This window comes from Phaethon lepturus, unplaced genomic scaffold (assembly GCF_000687285.1).
Source record: "Phaethon lepturus isolate BGI_N335 unplaced genomic scaffold, ASM68728v1 scaffold22052, whole genome shotgun sequence".
In the NCBI taxonomy this organism is placed as follows: Eukaryota; Metazoa; Chordata; class Aves; order Phaethontiformes; family Phaethontidae; genus Phaethon; species Phaethon lepturus.
Window position 1 is genome coordinate 21,004 of NW_010525831.1, and position 12,267 is coordinate 33,270.

The 12,267-nt window shown below is 52.3% G+C and overlaps 1 protein-coding gene across 1 annotated transcript in view; it reads left to right on the forward strand.

Moving 5' to 3' along the window:
• Nucleotides 1–6,986, forward strand: part of LOC104617537 (pappalysin-2-like) — a gene marked incomplete at its 5' end in the record, with an annotated part of 27,454 nt that extends 20,468 nt beyond the window's left edge. Inside the window, 3 exon segments of the mRNA XM_010282885.1 lie at nucleotides 1,827–1,998; nucleotides 4,376–4,553; nucleotides 6,769–6,986. Coding sequence (XP_010281187.1) covers nucleotides 1,827–1,998; nucleotides 4,376–4,553; nucleotides 6,769–6,986 — 568 coding nt within the window.
• Nucleotides 6,987–12,267: the final 5,281 nt, after the last annotated feature.

Sequence of the window (12,267 nt, forward strand, 5' to 3'; positions counted from 1 at the left end):
GAAGCTGCAGCACCTCTGCTCCTGCTTCAGGACGGCTGATGTCAGTTTTTCCAGCTCTACCACCTGGTAAAAGATCATGCCTGACCACCAGATAATCAGAGCATTTTGCTGTGGGAGCTGTTGTGTCAACCCCATGTCTTGGCCTCATTCCATCCCAGGTAATTAATCTACTGGCTACGTTTCACTGATGGAGACTGTAGCCCTCTGGCTGGCACTCCTCTTCACTATGGGATTATTTGTGATGTTTAATTAATCAGCACCTAATGACTGGTCCTTAGTGGAAAGCTGCTGCAGTGAGGAGGGGGCTGTTTATTTCCAAGGGATGGGTGACACATTGCAAGATTTCCTGGGACCTCTTGTAACTTGAGGTGGTGCACAGGGGAGGGTAATCCTTCCTTTTAGCTGCATCTTACCTTGCTGGCCACAGTGAGTCTGCAGAGCTGGACTGGTGCGTGTTGAGATGGTCTTGATCCCAAAGAGCCTGGCATCAACATGCATAGGCTTGAAAGGCCGCGTGGGCCTGTGGGAAGAGCAGAGGTGCTGAAGACCATCAAAGCAGAGTCGGGAGGAGACAGCTACAACATGTCCAGCTTCTTCCTTCCACCACAGGCTGTGGCGTAGCTGTGTGGACATGAAGCTTGGGCAACTGTGCTGCCAGGTCTGGGCAGGACTGCATGTAGCTTGGAGAACATCTCATGGATGGTTCCATCGTTATCTGCAGAGGTTTCTTCTCCAGCAAAACCTTTCATTGCAATTGGAGACTCCTCTGTGGATTCTCTGATATCTAATACAGGCTTTGAGATATACCTTTTGGCGTTCTATCATTAGAGGTTTTAAAAAGGCCTTTTCATCTTTCCTTCGTGACCATCTGTTGCTGCAAATCTCATCTTATTCTGCACTAAGGCTGACTGAAATTGAGGAGTAGCTTAAAAAGTTACCAGGAAGGAGAAACACCCAATGTTACTGTCTGGGCTTTGCTGCCTTTGGGAAGTGCAGCTCTCTTGCTGTCCACTGCCTGTCTCTACACACTCGTGTCTGAGACACACGCGTAAGCAGAGTATGTGCGGGAGGACACATGCGAGCGGCTGCAATTATGCCTGAGTCCAGCAGCGTACCCCTATGGCACCACAGAGCATGGCTTCAGGAGGCTTCTTGCCACAAGTTGTCTGGTGTCTGGTATGATCTGAGCATATTGGAGATGAGAAATTGTCATATGGTTAGAGACCGCCTAGCTGCTGGAGAAGCTGTAGCTCTCAGGAAGGTGCTACAACGACTGCTGCTTATAGCTTCACTCCTTATGCGTTCACAAGTGCTGCTTGATAGGACTGTCTGGTATTACCTTTCCTGCTGTGGCCGTGCTGGGTAGGTTCTCTGACCGCCCTCTCCCTATCACCTCCCTTCTCTTTCTCTCTTGGTCCACCTACACTGAGCACCACCAGCCCCTTCGGTGCCAGGCAGGGTGCAGGCTCTGTGCACCCTGGGGCAGAGAAGCTGCGGTAGCTCCACCAAGATAGGATGGGTTTTGGAAGGGGCGTTGTTGGGCCATGCCTCCTTTCACCAGCTTGGAAGGGCACGATGGTCTGTGGGAAGGTGTGGACTGGGGTTGGGCCAAGGTCCAGCCAAGGCAGAGCTGGGAAAAAGTACCCTCCTGGCGTCACCTTCAGGAGACTTCAAGCCTGAAAAGGCTGAGGCTGAGGGATAGGTGTGCATTTCTGTAGGCATCTGTGACCTACTGAGCATCCCATGCAGGTGCCACCCGAGAGAGCCCCTCCTTGCTGCGGAAGCCCTGGGACCTGCTTGCTGATCCCTTTCCCTCTTCTCCATAGCTGTGTCCACGATGCCTGTGTGGGATCAGGAAGCTGCACGCGGCCGCTGCTTGCTCATGTGGCCACCCTCAACTGCACCTCTGATGGCCTGAAGCACATGGTGTGCACAGTCACCTGTGAAAAGGGCTTTGTCCTCCGCTCCAGCAATGGGAAGAGCCTGGGCTCTACGCAGGTGAGTGGACCTCAAGGTGGGGGTGACCTTATGGCCTGTTGGACTGAGTGCTAGTGGAGAAAGGTTTAAGCACCCCAAGTTGGTTATAGTGACCCCAGGACACCTTGTTCCTCCAGCGCTGACCTCCTCACTGCTCTTCCAACAAACCTCATTCCAATGGAGACTCTGGTGCTGGACCTCTGTGCTAGAGGCTGGTGGCCCTGCTCTGGGGACCCCTCTCCCTCCCTCACTGCAGTCCTAGCTGCCCCAGCCCGGTGCTGCTTGCAGACCACAGCTCTGCCAGACTGCACAGCCACTGCAGGGGACACCCCAAGCCGAGGCGATGCACTCCCGCAGAGGGAGAGGTAGACATTTCTGTTCTCTGGATGGGCATTGCTGGGAGGCTTAAACATCCCTGGGACAATTTCTCTGTTAAAACTGAAGTTAGTGGCTCGGGAAAAAATGAAGTCATTGCAGAGCAACTATATTTAGAGGCAGCCAACGGTGCTGAGAGCTTTTCTTTCTTTGTGGTGTGTTGCAATAACACTGTCCATGCCAGCAGGGCAGCACAGAGGTCACCATGAAAGAGTTTGTCCTGCTTTCCAGAGGGCTGGGGGATGTCTCACAAAAGCCACAAGCCAGCACTGCTCTTAACTGTTGACCTAAGAGACCTGGAACTGATGTGTCCTTGGGAGCTGAGCTGCCTCAGGTCTGGGCAGTTACCTTGGCAGTGTCGTGGCCATAGTGTGTCCCGTCCTTCGGCTGTTCCTGGAGGTGGAACAGGAGTCTTCAGGGCTGAGCAGGTCCCCGTGCCAGCCTGAGCAAGAGCGTGAGCGTGCATGGGGTGGAGACAGATGGAGGTGAGTCAGGCCATGTCAGCAGGATGGACCTCTCATCCCCTTGGAGAGCTGCTAGTGCTCGTGATGCCCGGCGAGCAGGTTTCCCGCGCTGCAGCTATCAGCATTTGCCGAAGGAGAGGTGGGCGCTGGGAAGTGCTGTGGGGCAGCTGGGGATGCACCGCTCGGCCCCTCGTCACCAGGGAGGTTGTTAATTACACAGCCACATGGCTCTGTGGGCCAAGGCATGCCCAGAGAAAACAAAATGTTCCCGTTCTCCCCTGAAATGAAGCTGCACAAAATAAATCTGCCTCGGGTGACCGTTTTCCTGTATTTGGCAGCAAGATGGGAAACTTCTGGGCAGAGCTTTGCCATGTGGCTGTCACAGCAGATGGCAGCTTGCAGGTGCCCTGCCCTGAGCCCCCAAGTGATGTCACTAGTTTGGCTGTGTGACCCTACGCATCTTGAGGAATTTTGGGAAAATGCACACAGCTCTCCCCTGAGCATCCTCTCCACCTGGTTCAGTTGCACCATGATCCTGCTGTGCACCCGAGAGTGCCAGACTCAAATTTAGTGATGTTCTTCAGAGCCACCACATCCAGGTTCAATCAAAACATGTTGGCTGGGAGGACAGATCACACGTTTGGCTGTATGAGCACTGTGGTTGTAACTCAGCTGGTGAAGGGACATCAGGAATGGTTGAAAGACACCTCTTTGATCTGCAGCCCCTGCCTGAGGACTGTTGGGCTGGGGTTAGTGGTCAGGAAGGGGAAATCATAGAACAGTTTGGGTTGAAAGAGACCTTTAGAAGATTGCCTGGTCCAACCCCACTGCCATGGCTAGGGACATCTTTCACTAGAGCAGGTTGCTCATGGCACACTGTCATCCACCACTCTGTTTTGATGAAGTTTGTGGCACATGTTGATCATGTTTAGTGGTGGGACCACTGGGGAGGGTTTCATGCAGTTCCCCAGCTGTGTAAGAGGGGCTGTGTAATTAGGGTTTGTAAATGAGGTTATATGAACCTCTGATTTCAGTGGGGTCTGTGGGCCGAGGCATGAGAGAATCGGTGCATTTAGGGAAAAACTGTCAACAGGAGAGGTGCCCGTCAGTGGCTGAAGTAAGGGTTGATCTTGTAGGGGAGAAAATTGCAGTGCAGAGAGATGGGAATAACTTACACCGCAACTTCCTGAGCTACATCTTGAAGGGACTTTCCATTTTCCCTTGATATGCTCTGGCACTGCTCAGACAGCATGCATGCAGCTAGCGTTGTCTGGAGGCAAGCAGTTACAGACCAAGCATTAGAAGGTCTCTTGTGCAAGTGGCATGCATGTCACCCAAAGGGCCATTCGCTGCTTTCACACCCCAAACAGCACCCTGTGAACAGGTAAGCGCTTCATGACTCGGTCTCCAGAGTGGGAAGAAAGGACACATTGGGGGAGGAAAAATGGAGGAAAGCTCTCCTTGTCCTGAAACCCTGGTGAGCCCTTTCTGCTGTGGTGGCAAACCAGTAGACTAAAGCTCACTGATAGGGGTCTGATGGAGCCTTGCTTTCTTTGCAGCAGGAGGTGGTGCTGACATGCAGCTTGGGGCAGTGGGACAGATCTGTGACTTGCGACCCTGTTGACTGCGGTGTCCCTGACCAGTCCCACGTGTACTATGCAGAGTTCTCCTGCCCCAAGGGGACGACCTACCTGCAGAGATGCTCCTTCTTCTGCATCCACCCAGCCAAGCTTCAAGGTATGGTCTGGAGCGCTGAGGGATTTAACTCTCCCTGTTTGGTGCCACCTTTTCATGCCTGTCCCAAGCTGTTCAAACAGAGCATTGCAACTTCAGATTTCCCAGTTATCCTGGCTACTCCCAGCCAGGTGGGCTCTTGAGAGACCTCCCAAGATCGTGGGCATCCATTGCCCTTGAGCAAGGACACCATAGTGCGGGGTTAATTCCCTCCAACTGCTACTGGCTGGCTGGCAGCCCTTATCCATCCACCTCAGGGTGTAGGGATGCCTTCTCTTGATAGCTGGTGAGGTCTGGCAGCCTCCAGCATCATGGGGACAAGGGAGGCAAGAAATGTGCATGCAGTCGGTGCAGACAAACTCTTTGTCTGTCTTTGACTTCAGAGAGCCAAAAGTGGCTCGGTACCTGGTGGCTGTGGGAAAGTGTGTGGTTCAGGAGTCCTGGGGCTGTATAAAGCCATAGAGACTGATGCCCACAGCTGCAAAGCAGTCTGGGAGATGTTCACCACCCAGACATACAGCAGTCCCCCAGACGCGCCATGGCCTGGCTTTCATTCTGCCGACTCCATCAATAGCCGCAGGAATGTTTTTAAGCCAAGTCGGAGAAAGAGCTACTGTTCCTGTCTATACAAGGCTGAGCTGGATGGGATTTCGGGGGTAATTGCCTTGACAGCTTCAAGCATTGGGACTTTATGTGAGTTTCCACCAGTGCTTTTGCTCTGAACAATCACATACAGCAAATCATTTTAATGGGTGCCCTATTTTATGGAGATATTTATAGCTGAAACGTATGAAAATCATTTACTTTTTTAAAAAAGTTAAACCTAAGGAGCAAAAACTGCAGGGAATTAAAGTCTCATTTCATGACGGGGGGATGCCGGCAGATCTCCAGCATGAGCTGATCAAAGGGTAGTGTGCGAGCGATGAATCGACAACCCCAATTCTGCACGAATCGATGCCCGTTGCCTTGGGTGGGTCAGCTGAGGGCAGGGCTTTAATCTGATCTTTCAGTCACAGCCGCCTCTCGTTCCCGCTGAAGCCAACGGGATGTTTGCCATGGGCTCCCTTGGTGGGAAGGTGTCCCCTTGAGTGAGCGCCCTGGGTGACTTCCAATGGCTGACACGACAGCTGGCAGTGCTCAGCTAAGGCTGCCAAGCCGTGCCGGTAAACTTGCAGAGGTCCATCCCATCGGTGCAGGGACGTGCCTGATGCTTGTTCTCCCCGAAGGCTCGAATCCTCACGGGCAGGCTCTCAAGGCTAATAAATAGTAAGAATAGGTAAGGAAAGGATAAGGCGGCTGCATGGAGCTTGGAGGCAGGGGCGACCCTCAGCAGTGCCAGCCCTCTGGGAACGCAGGCACTGTGCGGAGGCATGGTCTTGTCCCTGGACCAAGAGCAGTTGTAGGCACAGCAGTGATCCCATAAAAAGAAAGCAATGCTCGAAGGGGGTGTTGAGCAGTCTGGCTGCACCAGGAACCTGCTGATGCAAACCCCTCAGTAGGAAGAGTCCCATTCACTCCAGTACGGCTTTATTTTCTTGCTCAGCAGTTCCCAGTGAACCACTCGTCATCACCCACTTGGAGTAGATGCAGTCCTGGACGCTTGCTGCAGGCACCCAGAGCTGTGCAGTTTCAGCCACTCATTAGCTGGGTCTACCAAATGCCCTTTTCTCTAGGGTCAGGCTGTAATACCCAACCCAAGCCTTTCGTAACGGGTGGTTTGAATTCCCAGTCACACCAGTTAAGAGTCCCACGACTGTCCTGTTGGAACTCCCACCTTGCCCTGCACGTGTAGCACAGGGTATGACAGCTTATAAGGGTAGGTAAGGACAAGCTGCAAAAAGCACCTGGGGAGCATGAACATGGGCTGAGCTTAAATATGACAGGTAGCTGTCATGCACAGAAGCCCCCAGCCCACTGAAGGCTATTCTGAAGCACCACCAGAGAGGGGAGAGTTTTGGGGAGATGTGTGGAATTTGCAGATCCTTTCTCCATCCCCCAGAAGGCGTCTCTTCCCTGCTTCCATCTGCATTTGGGGAATTTCTGCCCCAGCCTGACCAACCATGCAATGGAGTCTATGGTCTTCACATCTGTTGCCTCTCCTGGCATCAGTATCCACTCTAACCAGAGGATTTTTGCCAGTTGCTCTGAGCTTCCCTCACCTGGACTCCATTCCCGGGTCAGCTCTAACCCCAACACACTGCTTCTCTTTTGGGGTCAGGAACAAACCAGTGGCTGACCTGCCTGGAGGACGGTCTCTGGTCGCTCCCTGAAGCCTACTGCAAGTTGGAGTGTGACGCGCCTCCCGCGGTGGCCAACGCCAAGCTCCTGGTCCCGCGGTGCCTGCAGGGGAACCATGACGTGGGCTCGGTCTGTCGCTACAAGTGCAAGCCTGGATATTACGTGGCCGAGAACACAGCGGACAAGTCTAAGAAGTAAGTCTGCGGCAGATCTGTTATCACCACTTCCTTCCTCCTCCGCTCCCAACACGAGCTGGGAGGAGAGGTGATGGTACGCTGACAGTCTCAAATTGCTGATTTGATAGGTACAAGGAAGAGCAGTTTGCTCTGGTCATGCAGATTTCTGATTTTTTTTTTTTTTTTTACAAGAGGCATTCCCCTGGTTTAAGTGAAAGCAAGTGGGAACAAGATGCAAGCTGCTGTTGCATGCACGTGTACGTTAAGTGCCTTAGGTTAAGGCATGTGAATTTTCCCGTGCACCTCAACATACTTGTCAGTTGCTGAAAATTAAGCATGTACAGAAGTGTTTGTGGACTCTCAGGTAATTAGATGTAATAAGATGCTGGAAGATTCCTGGAGCTGCTGCCTTTCCTAAAAGTGAGAAAACCTAGATCATGGCACTGGGGCTTGTAAGAATGAACAACTGCCTTTCGTTAGGGTTAACATTTTACCCCCTGCACATCTTGGTTAAATATAATCTCAAGCATTGGCATTTCAGCTGGAGAAGATTTTTCCCGATGCTTCAGGGAAAAATTCCTGGTGATTCACTAGCCCTGCGCTCAGCCAATATCATGATGATGGGGGGTAAAGCGGATTTTGTCTGCAAGGCCTCCAGCTGAAGTCCCCGTTGGGTACAGTCACTAAAGATTCCCTGGCACTGGCCAGGTCCTCCCCAGAGTCTTGACGCTAGCCCAAATCAGGTAATTATGTGCTAATTGTTTAATGCCCCCTTGCAGTTTTAATTGGATGCAGACTTCATCTCTACTTTGCTCTGGGGTAGGGTTGTTGTGTACTGGGAAGCAGTTGCCAAATTTCTTGCCTCGTAATGAAGGAAGTGGTTTCTGTAAACAGCTTTTCACAGTATTAGGAGCATTTCTTGGGCCAAAGGGAGCTGAGCAAATTATGATTACGGCTACAGTCACATGGACCGCTTTGCAAACTGCGGAGTAGCTTGCGTGCCTGTGGCATTTCAGGCGCTGGACGTGCAATCAGATCAACTCAGCTTGCAAAAGTTAGGTCATGTCCGTCATGCTGCAGCAACTGCTGGCCAGAAGGATGCCGTCTGGGAGTTCCTGAGGCTCCTCCGGTGTGTGTGTGTGACTTCCCTATGGGTCTGAACTGCCTGTGACATGAGTCAAGGAAAACCATGCAAAGTGGCTTACATTTTCATAGCAGTGCACGTTGGGATGGTGTTTTCATATTCACTATTAGCACTCCTCCTAATCTGTCCAACACCTTTGATGGTAGAGTACGATCCTATTACAGTGACCAAAAGTCATTAACAGAAACAGGATATTCGTTGCTTTCTTATTATGCAAATTAACTGCTATGTGAGTGGCCTGATTCAAAGCAAAAGCCTTCCCTTGGAAGTGTAAGCGCTGGTGTGCCGTCTCATCTGGAGCTCTGTGCGTACACTCAGCATGAGTACAATCCCCTTGGCACGTGTAGTGAGTAGCAGCTACTAGCCAGTAAGCAGGCCAGTCAATTGCTGGATTGCTGGAAATCCTTCTGGTGTTTCAGGCCCTGGCAGGCAAAGGATGGGAGCTGCCAGAGTGAGAGGTTGTGTTCTTTGGTCAGGCCAGTTTTGGAGAAAGCGAGCTCTTGGAGAAGGTGATGGAGAGCTCTGGAAGGGGCCGACACCGGTGAGGCTGTGGGTTCCTGATGTACTGATGGGGGAGCAAGGTCTCAGCTGATGACTCGGACGTCAGGTTTTGGGATCTTCTGAAGTCTTTCTGGGTTCTTTCTGAGTTCAGCAAACTTGAGTTCTTGATCTGTCTCCTCCCTGTTGTCCATCAACCCAGCAAGCACCAGCCTTACTAAAGGATTTAGTGCTGTATAGGTGTTGATGGGCACAAGAAAGCAAGACTGTCTGTGTACTAGTCATTGTAGGAAAGTCAGGCATGATCCATGGCTGACACTGAAGGCTCCCCATGCCAGCTAGCTAGCCTGACCTTGGAAATATTAAAATTATTCTTCTAGCTCTAGAGATTATGCCTTTTTAGAGAGCAACGATAAAGGGAGCGTAACCCCCGGCTGGCCTTGTCAACAGTTATGGGGCTCAAACTGTTCTCCAGGGAAGGTGTAGAGGCATCTTTGGGTGTCCATGGCTTCCCAGGGGATCAGCCCATTTTGCTACTATGTGAAAGACATGCTCACCTTCTCACAGCACTGTTATAAGAAGCTTGATCATTTCCTTCAAGGGTTCATTGTAGGCACCTTCCTTCAGGGATGCGCTCCGGATCCCCCATGGACAGGGCCAGTTAAGCTGTAATGTGAGGTGAGTAGGAACTCAACCCAGCCAGGGCTCAGCATTACCTCCTGACCAGCTGCTTTTTTGTTCAGCCTTCTTCAGTGCCTTTCTCTCTCATGCACCTCGTAAAACACCACAGCTGCTCCGGCTGGACCGGGGACCCAACCTCTGGAGCTTTGTTCTTGATGTGGTAGGGCTACAGTTCCCACATTATGCAGTGGCTGTGATGCTGTGATCCAGTGGTCTGTCCAGACTGAGATGTTCTTGGACACAGATGCTCATATGATTCCCTCACTTCTGTTTCACGAGTTGACTTTTACTGCAGGGGCAGTAAGGATGCTTAGACTTTTGCAATCCTAGTTGAAATTCATTTCCTGTAGCATAAGTGGAAGAGAAAGGGGATGAAGAAATCTGTTGTCTCTGAGAAGATGCTTTTATCTATTAACCTGGGTCAGGAAAGGCCCTTTAGAAATCACCGCATGTCAACAAGCGATCCATCCAAGGAAATGTTGACTGTGTAATCAAGGTCCTGCCAGAGATTTGCTGCCTTTCTGCTGGCAGGATCACCTGACTGACAATGCTGACATGAAGGGTCGTGACTCTTCCTAAAGGAAATCTGTTTCCAGTCTGGAGAGCCCACATAGCAGCCTGGGTTCTAGCTGCCAAGCTATTTCACATCTAACACCAAAATAATGGTAACAAGGGGAACTTAACACATGCATTCGTGCTTTGTGATGGGAGGTCCCTGGGTTTGGGCAGCATCTGCCCAATGGCAGCACCAACCCACTCATCTGGAATAGCACATAGCTATGAACTGCCCAGGAGCAACATTTGCCATCATCCAGGGCGGCAGCATTGGAAAGAGCTGGCCTGAAAGCCAGAGGTCAGATACTTTGGGGAAAATGGGCATCACCCCCACAGTGGTCCTGGCTGTTGCTTCCACCACAAAATGCCATCTGAAGCAGCCCTCTAACAGAAATATCTAGGACAGCCTTTAAAGGAACACTCTAATGCTGAGAAGGTGCTTTCAGTTTGGGGACTAAAAAGCTCAGACCCAGCAGAGGGGTTGTTTCATTTGCCCAATGCCAGATGATTCCTTGGAGAGAAGACATTTTTGGATCTCAAAGCTACTGTTGTGAAGTGTTGAGCCCCTTCTGCTGGCTTGCAGGAATGAAGTAAAAGAACAACTGGGCACCCACGTCTTTTTCAGGCAGCTTTGAAAGTCTGAGCCTGCATTTTGACCAGAGATCAAGGGAGCACAGCCCCATGATGAGCTTCCATGGAGGTGTCAGTCCTTCTGCCCCCTCTCCCTGTTCAAAGGCTACGGTGGGCTGATGGACACCATGAAAGAGAGGGAGAGAAGGTCAGAGAACATAGAGGAGAAAATGGACTGGAAGGAGTTAGCAGAGCAGGGGCTGGAAAGGCGTCGGAAAGATTGCAGTGGGCAAAGCAGGATAGCCTAAGCCAGGAGCATCGGAGTTTGGCAGGGCCCCGGCCACTGTACATTTGTGGTGGGCGCAAAGGCGTGGGGTGCTCACTGCTTCTGCCCACGTCTGGCTCCCTCCGGATAAAAGGCAAGCACCCTGGCAGCTGGGCGAGCCAACCAGCCAGGTAAAGAAAACACAGGCTGCCAACCTGCCTCCCGTGTCATTTCCACCTCTAAGGCCTCTGATGAAGATTTTCAGCCCAGGTTGCCCAGGCTCTTTTTGGAGCGCAGCGGCAGAGGTCCTACAAGCTGGTGTTGCTTTCTTTCAATTTACCGGCAAATCTCCTTCCTTCCCCCCCTATTCTTTTTGAAGCCGTCAGTCTCCTGCCATGGGAGATGAAGCTTTAGGCTCATTTATCACCATTACTGTACGTCTCCCCAAGCTGGCTGCCCCAGTACACGGCTGGATCCCGGCCAGGCTCCTGCGTGCTCAGCTCCCGGAGCCGGGCGAGTGCTCGTGCCTTCAATCAGCTGCAGCCCCCGCCGGCCTCGGCCGTCTCCCCTGCCTCCTCTACCCGTCAGGCAACCGCTCGCCCGCTTGGAGGGGGAAGCTTTGGCTCTGATTTTTCCTGGCTTTCTCGTTAATCCTCGAAATGCCGCTAACCCAGATCAGAAGAAGTCAGGGGGTCTGGAAATTTCAAGCTGCTATGAGGTTGTGTGTTGTTTTTTTTTTTTGGTTTTTTTTTTTTTTTTGGTTCTTTTAAAGCCTCTCCCTTCCTTTCTCTGTGCCGTGAACATAAACTGCTCGCTTCATACGTGCAGCAGTGGTCCACATGCCACCGCCTACCCCGGGGCCAGGCCAGCCCTGCCTGAAGCTCGCCGGCACAGATGCTGGTGGTGGGGTGAGCCCCCAGAGCAAGGTGGCTTCTCCCCCCAGGTCTAAAAGGGGGGTGCAGGTCTGGGGAGAGGCCATGTGTGGTGCTGGCCCCACACTGGGGCCACTCCGGCACCACATCAAGACAAGACGCCCCGGTGAAGATGATGGGGCTGCGAGAAGTAGCATGTAGCTGGTTTGTAAAGGAGTTTGCTCGTTGCCCAAGACCTCGCTGTCGCCGTGAGGCTTTGCGCCGCTGGTTTGTCCCTACGGCCGTAACGCCATCAGCTTAACCCCCACCATAACGTACCCCTTGCAAGTCGTAGAGCTGGATCACGCCCTGCGGGCCCGGCAATCCAAGATGGGGAAAATGGTGCCTGAGGACCTGGATGTTCAACACGGATCAGTGCCTTGGCATCTGCCTTGGCGCGCCATTAGAGGTGGGCGAAGCAAAGCGTTCAAACGGGCATAGGAGGAGGCAAGGTCTGGTGGGGACATCTTGGAAGGCGGTGACCATCATCCTCGGGGAAAGGGCGGGCAACCAAGAAAGTTAAATTAGGGGTAGGCTGAACGGGATGGTGCCCGCAATGGGATCCAGAATTGCTCCTCCTCACCACCCTCCCAAAATCATACGTAGTTGCGGTTCCCTTCAGTCGATTCAAGGCTCCTGCTCTCGGATGACGTGACAGCACCACACGCCGGCACCCCCT